Source organism: Pan paniscus, chromosome 23 (genome assembly GCF_029289425.2).
Source record: "Pan paniscus chromosome 23, NHGRI_mPanPan1-v2.0_pri, whole genome shotgun sequence".
Lineage (NCBI taxonomy): Eukaryota > Metazoa > Chordata > Mammalia > Primates > Hominidae > Pan > Pan paniscus.
In genome coordinates, this window is record NC_085927.1 from 55,622,556 (window position 1) to 55,634,672 (window position 12,117).

Genomic DNA, 12,117 nt, shown 5'->3' on the forward strand with positions numbered 1-12,117 from the left:
AGCAAAATATTTGAATAACATTTCACTAATGAAACAGAAATGTCCCATAAGCACCTGAAGATACTTTACATTATTAGCCATCAGGGAAATGTAAATTAAGACCACAGTGTGATGCTGCCTAAAACGTCTGACAACATATCAAGTGTTGGTAAGGATCTAGAGTAACTCCAATACATTGTAGGGGAGAATGTAAAATGGTACAACTACTTTGGAAAATACTGTGGCAGTTCTTAATAAAGTTGAACATATACTTCATATGACCCAGCAATTTCATTCGTAGGTATCCACCCAAAAAATGAAAACATGCACCCATGAAAAGATGCAGATGCATGTGTTCATAGCATCTCCATTCATTGCAGATAAAACTGGTATCAACCCAGTGGCCATCAACACATGAGTGGATAAATAAATGGTAGTATATTCATAATCAGAAATAAACAAAAATCAATGATACATGTAACAACGTGGATGAATCTCGAAAACATTGGAAAACACTTTTCATTAAACCCATTTGTGTTATAGAACAGACAAAATTTACCTGTAATGACAGAAACAGATGCCTAAGAGGAGATGGGGCGGGGGCGAGGTGAGCTGCAGTGATTGCAGAGCTGCGCAAGGAGCTTTTGGGGGTGATGGAAACATTCCATGTCTTGATTTGTTTGTGGCTGTGCAGATGCACTTGGCAGTTTATGTAAATTATACCTCAATAAAATGCCTTTTAGAAGTAAAGAAAACGAAGCACCAAAGGGGATAGTGTGTGGAGGGCAGTGCGTTAGGTTTCAGGCGTTTCTTCTGAGCAGGTCTCACAGGTTGGCTTGGTGGGTGTTGTTTGGCTTTGGAGAGATCAGGCGTTTTCACCTTGGCTGTATGTTAGAGTCACCTGGAGAGTTTGTCTAAAACACTGATGCGCAGAGATGCAGATTCATTTGTTCTGGGGTTGGGACCACAGCACTGGCACTTTTTAAAACCTCCCCCAAGTGATTCTAAGTTGTAGCCTAGGCTGAGGAGCACTGGCCAGACTTTGGCTCTGAGTTTTCTCTCTAGAGAGTGTCTGCAATGCCCAAGCCACTTCTTTTTTACTTCTGCTTGAGTCACACCATATGTTGCTGCCCAGGCATTGTGGACAAAAGCAGCAGCTCAGGCCTGAAATGCCCACTGCTAAGTGGCACAAAACACCATGGAAACAAATGCAACACAAAGATCAATGGTAGTATATTTTTGTGAGACTTAGAATTGCTGTGTAAGGCTAAAGCCAGCAAAAGAGTATGGATGGAAATTACAAATCCAGACATACACCCAGTTCATGAGACAGTCAAGAACAACATTACACTAACTTAGAGTAACCCCATATCTACCAAATTTCTTATGATTGTAGAAGTAGATCTTTCCATATTCAAACTTTGCTGAAGGACAACTAGTGGTTGGTGAAGGATTACCATATCCAGCTCTTTTCAAATGTGGATGGTAAAGGAAACCTTTAGAATCTCAGAGCCAAATGAAAATAATATTACAAATCATTGCCATTTCCTGTGGTCTCATGATGTGCTGGGCACCATGCTGGATGCTTTCCCATACAGTCCTCACTGTACACCTGGGAGGTGGGTATGGCCCTCTTGTTCCATGTAAGAAAATTTAGACTTAATGAAGTTCAGAAACCTCCCCAAGGTCACACAGCTAACAGGCTCTGTTTTCTGTCAACCTGGTAGGTTTTCCCAAAGGAGCTTGGTTATTAGAGTTGGGCCTGTACCCTTAGCGGAGTGCCTACTCTGGCATTATTGGCTAATGTGGGAAAGAACAGTTAGCAAATCTATTTGTTGTCCTCTGTTTACACTTCATTTCCAGAGGCTAAATGTTAATTTGTTTAAGCCAGGCTTATTGTCTCCTGGAGATGCACTACCACGGGAAAGTGTTGACTGAGCTTGGCTCCTCAGTGTGAACTGTAACTTGTGACTCATTAATTACGGGCCTACAATCAACTCCCAACATGTTAGTAAAGAAACAAACAACTTTCTTGTTTAATGAAGTGCTGACAGAAGAAAACTTAATTGTTTCTCTCCTGCCCCAGCATTAGCTTGACACTTGTAGTTACAGCAGTAAACTTGGACTTTGTAAAAACAAAATTGTATCGTCAGTCACCCTTCCTGAAGATGCTGTATTGGTGTCTGCTTTTCCCAGTGACCTTAACCTGTGTTCATTCTTAAGTATGTAATTGTGTATTTGTCATAATGCCGCTGTAATCCTTGTCCAGAATAGGTCATTTATGTTGTAAACGTTTAACGAACTTCTATAAATGGTTCCCTTGTATCCTTTCCTAATGCAGCTGTATGAATAAGAAATATTTATCCAGGAACGCATACCCTCAGTTGACCCACAACTCCAGTGGAACCATGATTTTTAAGAACTCTTTAGTTCACCTTTATTGCCTGCTTAAATTTCAGTTTTTAGTGTGTGATTTCATTTCCTTCAAAGAACATCTTACCCATTTAGCATATCTCAAGAGTTCTACTTTTTTTTTGTAGAAAGTGAGGTGTTTTCCATGCATTGAATAATAAATCCCGAATACTTTTATTTCTCACTAATCAAAAAAAACCTGGTTTTTGAAAATAAATTCGAAACTTTGCCTAATGCAGAGAAGAAGTGTAAATTCAGCCCTGTTGAAGTAATTATTCAGTTTCGTCATGCATTTAGGAGCTACTGCCCAACCCCTTGTTCCTAAATGAACTAATTGCATTTAACAGTGTGAATGTCACCAACTACTGCTATCACTCCCAGTGCTCTTTATTGAGTATTTACTGTGTGCTAAACACACTCACAGTTACTCTTTGAAGAAGGCACTATCATCCCCATTTTACAGAGGAGGAAACCAAGTCTTAGGGGTTTCTTGACTTGCCCAAGGCCAACAGATCTCATAGCCAGGCTTTGACCCCAGCAGCCTGGCTCCACAGTGGCCACTCTTAATCCCTATGCCGCACTGCCTCCCAGTTCCATGAGCTTCATGTTTCATCTTATCTTCCAGCTTTTGCACATACTCTTCCCCCTGCCCAAAACACTCCCACAGTCCCCTTTGCCTTATTTAATTCCTGTTCATTCTTCTCATCTTAAGCTAAATGCCACTTCTTTAGGGAGGCCTTCTCTGTGAGCCCCATGCTATATGTTCTTCTAGCTAAACAAACTATGAGCGTGAAAACCAACCTCAATCTGGCGTGGAGATGCACCTATGTTCCAGAAGGGTTTGGATCACACATTTGTGGAGAGCTGGTGAAGATGAGCTGGATTCTTTCCTCTCAGTGACACTTACAGGGCCCTTGCTTCTTTTCTGGATTTCTCCTTATCTTCATCCCAGTATCGGTCAGCACAAGGCAAAGGCATTTGGCATCTCTTCTTTCCCATTTGCAGACTTTACTGTGCGCACGTACCCCATCCTGCTGGTAGATGTGGGGCAGGTTATCAGAGGAGAAGTGGGGGTGTGAGGGCATCCTTGGGAAGCTTTGGATACAGTCTCAGGTGGGGTCATTACCAACTTGGCCATAAAACTCTCTCTGTGCTTCTCAAACACATGATCCCCCCTCCAAGACCCACTCTCTATAGTGGTTGAACCCTCCATGCCAGTGCTTCCTAAACTAGCTGTGGTGAAGAGCCACTTATCTTTCCCTCAAACCATCCTGGACCTACATTTGGATAGGATATAGTATAAAATGAATGACTAGAAAAATAAATCTAAAAAAAGACATAAGAATTCAAGCCCAAATTTCATCGTAAGATTCAGCAGACACCGCATGGCTGTCATATTGTCGGCAGTTTCTCAGCTCCCTCCCTTCAGTGTCTGTTCCTACAAACTGACAGTGGTCTCCAGACCTCACCTTGAATAGCACTTATTAGGTCAGTGACCACAGGAAGGGGACTTCTGAGCCTCACTTTTTTATCTGTAAAAGGGAACCAATAATACTCTAGCATTTCAGAATTAAACGAAGTCATTAAAGCATCTGATTGCCTAGTATATGCCAGGTGTCTACTAAATCGTAGTTCATTTCCCATCACACCTTCAGTGCCTGGAAAAAATTACAGAAATTAGATGGTTACCAACTAATTTTTTCTCTTCTTCCTGGCCTTTGTAAAATAAGGATCGTTAATAGATTCCTAGCAAGCCTGTGCGTTAGAATCAGCTGGAGATCTGGTTTCTTTCAGCGGGACATGGCATTTGGAATAGTTCATGTTCAGATGACTGAATGCAGTTTAAACACTTCTATGCGGTTCTGTATCATCTTAGGTTATGTATATCTCACTAGGGATGTAAAGTCAAAATACTGTTTAATTCTGAAAAGAACTTTATTTTATATTTCATTAATTTGTATGTTTTCAATTTTTATAACTTTAAATTTAATTTTTTAAAATTAGATAAAACACAGAGGATTCCAAAGTCAAAATTATACAAGGCACATTCACAGAGTCTCCATTCCTGTCTCCTCCACCCTATTCTCCTCTTTACCCTGTGGATAACCATTATTTGTTTTTGGTTTAACCTTCCATTGTTTCTTGTTCAGAGTATTTAAAAATACTCCTTTATCACACACAAGATTCTCATATAAGGCTATTAACATGTTGTAATCTGGCTACATATCCTGGCGATCCTCCCGCAGCAGTCCATCAGCAATCTTCTCCACTCACATTCACAGCCATATAGCAGTCTACTGTGTTTGTACCATAGTTTATGTAAGCAGCCCCCATTCGTGGAGACTTGAGTTGTTTCATAATAAGTTGTGCTGCACCCAGTATCATTAGTCATCAGAAATGCGCATCAAAACCACAATGGCATACCACTTCACTTACACTAGAATGCCTAATACAAAAGACAGACAATAGCAAGTGTTTATGAGATTGTGGAGATGCTGGAACCCTCATACATTGCTGGGTGAAAATGTAAAATACTGTAAACACTGTGAAAACAGTCTGGCTGTTCCTCAAATGTTTATAACTCATATGATCCAGCAGTTTGACTCCTAGGTATATACCCAAGAACAATGAATACTTATATCCACTCAAAAACATGTACATGCACATTCAGAGCAGCATTATCATGATAACCTAGAGGTGGAAATAACACAAATGTCCATTAGTGGGTGAATGGAAAAATGCAATGTGGCATATCCGTACAATGCACTGTTCACATTACTCAGCCATGAAAAGAAATGAAGCGCTGACATGCCACAACATGGGTGAACCTTGAGTGAAAGAAGCCACTTTCAAAACGCTACATGTCGTTCAGATTTTCTGACTCCGTTATAGGAAATGTCCAGAACAGGCAAATCCAGAGAGACAGGAAGTAGAAGGATAGTTGCCAAGGACTGGGGGGAGGGAGGAATAAGGAGTGACTGCCAGTGGGTGTGGAGTTTCTTTTAGGGGTGAGGAAAATGTTGGAAAATTGGATCATGCTAATGGTTATATAACTCTGTGAATATACTGAAAACCACCAAATTGCACACTTTAAAAGTGTGAATTTTATAGTTTGTGATGATGTCTCAGCAAAAAATGAACTGGGCCAGGCACAGTGACTCATGCCTATAATCCCAGTGCTTTGGGAGACCAAGGCAGGAGGATCACTTGAGGCTGGGAGTTTGAGACCAGCCTGGGCAACATAGTGAGACCTCATCTTTACAAAAAAATAAAATAACAAAATAAACTATGCTGTAGTGAATAACCTTGTGTCACACATTATTTCATGCAGTAGTGTGCTTTTGATCTGTAATTTTAGAAATGGGGTTACTGGGTTATGTGTCATTTTGCTGCTTACAGCCAGTTCCCTTTCATGGGAGTTGTACCATTTTCCCTCCAGCAGTGTATGAGAGTGTCTGTTTCCCTGTGGCCTCACCAATAGCATTTGTTGTCAGACTTGGTTATTTGTTAGTCTGGCAGGTAAGAAATGTGTGTAATTATAATTTGCTTCCCTCTTACGAGCACGTTTGAACATATTCTGATGTCTTTTTAGTTTATTTGTATTTTCGGTGCCATGTATGTTTCATGTATCTCACCTGTTTTTCTATTGTATTGTTGGTGGTGTTTAAATTTTTACAAGTTCTTTATATATTAAAATATTAATCCTTTGTAAATATCTTCCAAATCCGTGATACCTTACAAATAATTTTCCCAGTTCTCATTTGCCTTAAAAAACAGTCAAATTTTAAAACCTTTCCCCTGTTGCTTCCGGATTGAATCATAGTTAGGAAAGCTTTTCCTATTCCCAGCTTAGAAGAGGAATTCACCCAGGTTTTTTTTCTAGTACTGATTTTTTTTATTATTTAAGTTTAGATCTCATATCTATCTGGAGTTTATCCTGGTGAACAATGTTAGGAAGTGATCTACTTAGATTCTTTTTTATATGGCTACCTAATTGCCCCAATATTTTTTTTTAAGGTCCAGTGAAAATAAAATAAAATATCACTTTTTGTTTACATGTCTGTTTTATATAGTTCTGGGTTGATATAGGTATTTCAGATAATAGTGCAAACAATATTATAACATTGAGTAAGAAAACACAAAAGGAACAAGTCATCTGTAATCTCTGACTATAGCCATGCGGTTTTCAGTGTATAAACTTATCTTCTTTCTCTCTAGGTAAATGAGCTGGATGGTATCCCGTTGATCCTGGACAACTGCAACATCAGTGACAGTAACCCCTGTATCCTTGCATGTGAATTACCATGCACAAGTTTACAGCCGGGGCCCTTAGCAAAACAAGTCCCTTGCCTCATGTTCATTCAGTATGTAGCTGGCTGCCTTGCTTGCTTGTTTACTTGTTCCTGAGAACCAAATCATTTTCTCAGAGTTATGGTGCTAGAGTATCATTTCTGTAACCTTTGTAGTATGGTAAGCTAGTTTTTTCACGGTGAATAAGACATTCCAAATGAGCATGTGGCCAAAAAGCACTTTAAAACCTGGGGCAGAGGCAGCTCACGCAAGGCACTGTGCTGCGCATCACCGGTGTCACCTTTCCAGTGTGTGTGTGGTCTCTAGAGTAGACACGAACTATTGCATATTGTTTTGCTATAGAGATTCTGAGTATCCAGTCTTTTGGAAGCACTATTTTAACAAGGGTTTGGCAACGTAGAAACATGAGGAGCGCTCTGGCTCCCTAGTAAGAGGAAGGAGCATCTCAGTGGTGCTGAATTCTCATCTTCGGAGGGTTTGTCCTGCAGCCCTCTGCTGCAGAAGCTGAGAGCACTGGCTCTTGCCCTGGCTTGGGTTGGCCACCCTTGCTGGAGGGTGTTCTGCAGGGACCCTGCTTTTTTCCTACCAGTTCAACTAGTTGTACTATACAAAACTGTACAGTGGTGACTAACCAGGGACCGGATACAGCTTGTTTAGATTTGAGATAAAACCTACTGTTTAATTTCACGAACTTCCCTGGTGAAAGCCAAACTTAGCTATGTCCCTTGTCCTGGTCACTGCTTGGCTGGTGGTGGGGCAGGGGTGAATAAGGCTACTGCAAGGACTGGGAGTGTAGCCTGCGGGAGGCAGTGAGGAGCCTAGCCTAGCATTGAGGAGACTGAGGAGGGGGGCATTTTAAAAATAAAACTATGGCTTCTGCCAAGAAGAGAAAAGCAGCTGATGAAAATCATGTGTTTCAAAGTAAGTAGACTGAGCAATGCTTATTATTTGTGCTGAAGATACTGTCATTTGTCTGATTAGCAATAGAAAACAATCTTATTTTAAAGAGCACAGTAGCTTGTAAGTTCAGTCAGGAAAAGACAAATACACAGCCTCAGAAGACTCCTCTGCAGGGTTAAGCAAATTTGGTTTAGTGCGTGGCATTATCATGAGTCCCCGAAGGCTGTGCTCATTAAAAAGTGTTGACATTTTTTTAGCCCCCCAAAAAGGAAAGAAAAAAGAAGAAAGCTTCTAGTCATGGGAAAGCAGTACGAGAATGTTCAGGTACAATTGCAGATGTTGCATTTCCCAATGAAAATGATGATTTATTATGAAAAAAGAAATTCACTCACAGTTTACTTTTACATTCCCTGAATTGACCTTCCAGTGAAGCAGGGTTTTCATTGCGTCTTTGGCTTTTAGCAAAGACCAGAAAATAAAAAGACTGTTGTACCCGAGCACATTGTAGGCCTACAGATGCTCGCAGCACCTTCCACCTTGGTGTCCTCCTTGCCAGATGGCCATCTGTTCATTCAGTTCTTCCTTCAGGAAACATTCATTCAGTCCCTCTTGTGTGTTTACACCCATTGCCTTATTGAACCCTGAAAACACCATGAAGCAGATACTATGATTATCATCCGTATGTTGTAGATGATGAAATAAAACTGAGTCTCTAGCTTGCCCAGAGGTCAGAACCAGAATTTATACATGTGAGTGCCTGACCTTAGCCACTTCCCCACACTGCCTTCTTACAAGTCACAGGGAGAAGACAGAGCACATGCAGAGAACCACATAAACATATTCATGTAGTGGAGAAATGGTTCAGAGCTACACATGGAAAAATTTATATGGATAGCTATATCTTTAGCTGGATAACTGGCTTTTAGAATGATAGTGAAACACTGCAAGATCACGGAATCTCCTGAATCATTAAGAAAAGATAAAATATCACAAGCATCTTTAGTGTTATGTGTATTCAGTAATTCTTTGGAGTTGTATTTATTAAGCCTACCAGATTTTAAAGGCATATAAAATGTAGTAAGATACGAGACACATACTGAAATATCAGTGCAAAGGGAGAATGGTAGTTGAATGGTCAGAAACGAAAAAGTCTTACAGCCTAGAGATTCAGTTTTTAGATGTGAGCTATAAATTAAAATCTGGCCTTCGTAGTACTAAAGTAAATAAGGACATGATACAATTTCAAAATTCACCTTATTCCCTAGGTGCTTATTCCACACTGATGCTCCTTCCAGGCTATTCCCAAAGAATTATCTAATGACTCCTACTTTACTCCTCGCTTCCCATTCACTCTTTCCCCCCCTTTCTTGTGCATTTTTTCCTTTATTTTTTTAATTCATGAAAATAATACACCTATATGGGGATTTTTAAATTCCAAAAGGCATTCAATAAGGGAACAATATCTCTAGCTCCACTTTTTACACATTTTAATTCACTCTCTTAGCTATTTCTTCTAGTAGGTACTTTTGTATATCTAAATAATATGCTTTATTGCTGTTTCTTGATATATCAAGTTTTGATGTGACCTGTTTATTTTATGACATGAGCATTCAGCTCCTGTACACCACCTCCTCCCCTCCCTCCCTTGTGCTTCCCCTGGAGTTAGGACTGCACATCCCGTTCCCTGTTGCCCACGCTGTAAATGAGGCTTGGCATCTTCTGAAGTGTTTGCTATTTGAGGTGTGTGTGAGTGTGTGTACGTGCGTATGTGTGTATACTTTACAGTGTCCTTGGTCAAAACCTTTTGCCCATCGGGATATTTTTCTTTATTATTTGTTAACACATCTTTATATATTCTAGATTGAAGTTCTTTGTCAGCTACATGTGTTGCTAGTATTTTCTCTTCCCTGTTCTGTGATTACTTTGTCATTTTCTTTATAGTTTCTTTTGAATAACAGAAGTTCTTTACTTTTAGTCAAATTCATCTCTTTTCCTTTATAGTTAAGGTTTTTTGCACGTGTATCTTGTTTTAAGAAGTATTTCTTTACCCTGAGGTTATGATGATAATAATATATTATCTTTTGAATGCTTTATAGTTTTACCTTTTATATATATATATGTCTGTAATTCATTTAGAGTCAGCTTTTGTGTATGGAGTGTGTTAGGATCTATTTCTATTCTCTCCAGATGGCACACAATTGTCCTGGCCCTAGTTACTGAAAAGAACATGCGTTTGTTCACTGTAGTGCCACCTTTATCAGAAGTATTGATATAAGTTTTGAGTCTGTTTGTGGACTCTGCTTTCTTTTCCATTCATCTTTTTGTCTATCCCTGCATCAGTATAATGGTCTTAATTACTATAGCTTTCCAATATGTCTTGATAAAGGATAAGTCAGTTCTTCCAATTTGTCTCTTCTTTTGTAACAGTGTTAGGACCATTTTTGGTCATTTGTATTGTTGCATAAAAGTTTTAGAATCAGTATAAATTCTACACATTTGGTCGTGTGCACATGCACATACATGTATATACCTGTACACACACAGATAACCTCGTTTACCACTAACAAAAACAATTTAAAGCCCCCACATACTGAGTTATTCATTGAAATTGCATTGACTGAAATGAATTTGATGAGAATTGACATACAATACTTAGTTTCCAACCCAAGAACATGTTATATCTGTCCACTTATTTAGGATTATTAATTTTCAGTTTTACTCTTTTCTGTGTACTTCTTGAACTCCATTGCATGGATTTTTGTATGTATTACTTTGTTGCCATTCATTTAAAAGTGTTTTTCAATTTTTATTATAACTTCTTTTTTGACTCGTGGATTATTAGAAATTCATTTCTAAACAATTAAGAATTGTTTAGTTATCTTTTGGAGCTTGATTTCTAGTATAAATGCATTGTGATCAAATAGCACCTACTTGATATCCTCTGTCTTGTTTAGTTATCTTTTGGAGCTTGATTTCTAGTATAAATGCATTGTGATCAAATAGCACCTACTTGATATCCTCTGTCTTATGAAATTTATTGAGACTTGATTTATGACCTAGTAATATGGTCAGTTTTTGCAAATATTCTATGCGAGCATGAAAAGCATGTCTGTTTTCCAGTAGTGGGGTATAGTAATGTTTATACATACATTAGGTCAAGTTTGTAAATGGTGGTATTTAAAACTTTTATGTTTTTACTGATATTTTTGTCTACTTTGATTTATCAGAGAGGTGTTTTAAAATGTCAACCTTTGATTATGGATTCATCTAATTTTCTTTTTCATTACATAAAATTTCCCTTTATATGTTTTGAGGTAAGGTTTTTAAGTAAAGGTGTATGATAGGTCCTGAGAAATAGTCCTGTTATCATTATGAAGTGACCCTCTTTATCTCTAAAAATGATTTTCTGCCTAATATTAATATAGCTATCCTAGCTTGCTTTGGATTGGTATTTACATGGTACAATTTTATCAGTCCTTTTATTCTCAACCTTTCTGTCTGAGATGTGTTTCTTGTATAAAGTATATACAGTCATGTGCTACATAGTAATGTTTTGGTCAACACAGACCCATATTCAACCTTGGTCCCATAAGGCTGTAATACTGTATTTTTACTGTACCTCTTCTATGTTTAGATACACAGATACTTATCATTGTATTACAGGCGCCTACAGTATTAAGTACAGTTACATGCTATACAGTTTTATAGTCTAGAAGCAGTAGGGTATACCATACCGCCTGGGTGTGTAGTAGGTTACTAGGTAATATAGCCTAGAATGTGAGTACATTCTGTGATGTTCACACAATGATGATATTGTCTCTATCCCCAGTACCACCATCCAGTCCACACTTGCATCATTGCTGGCCCTGAACTTCGGCAGTGACTTCCTAACTCATCTTTCAGTTTCTGCTCCTGCTGGGTCCAGGTGATTTTTGATTCCCCATTCATTCAGTGTGACGATCTTTGAAAACCAAAACTGGATCATTCCTCTCTGATTCTCCCACTCCCCACACCACCTTGCATAAGCGTGCCCCTGTTCACAGAGCCTCCTAGACTGCCCATCATCCTCAGAATAAGCCTAGTCTATCACATTCTAAAAGGTCCTCTTCATTTGTATCCAGTGCTGTTCTCCCCTTCTTCAGCATTCCCCAGGCACACCTACGTTTTTGTTTCTGAGAAGGATCTCAGTTCCTGCATGAAGGCAGTCGTCCAAGCACATCTCTGCTTGTGCTCCTCCTGGGCTCGGTCATCCTCATGCTTCACACCCAGCGTTCTGTGTCTTTTCTCTCGGCTGTGTCCCAGCCGAGATAGGCCACCCCCTCCGATCCCTGCCAAAACTTGTTCTGTTCCTTCAGCTCATCACAGGTTATTGTTAAATATGTGTGCATTTATGTCTGGATTACCCGCTGGATTGCTTCCTAAGGGCAGGGATCAAGTTTTCTGTGTTTCACCTCAATATAAATATACCATTGTCTTGCATGTAGTAGATAACCAAAAAATATTTCTTAGATAGAT

General features: G+C 39.2%; 1 protein-coding gene across 1 annotated transcript in view; it reads left to right on the forward strand.

Moving 5' to 3' along the window:
* Window positions 1-12,117, forward strand: part of ATXN10 (ataxin 10) — a 188,748-nt gene that overhangs the window by 145,036 nt on the left and 31,595 nt on the right. Inside the window, exon 10 of the mRNA XM_003812385.5 lies at window positions 6,610-6,673. Within this exon, the coding sequence (XP_003812433.3) occupies window positions 6,610-6,673 (64 nt within the window). The remainder of the gene's footprint in view (window positions 1-6,609; window positions 6,674-12,117) is intronic.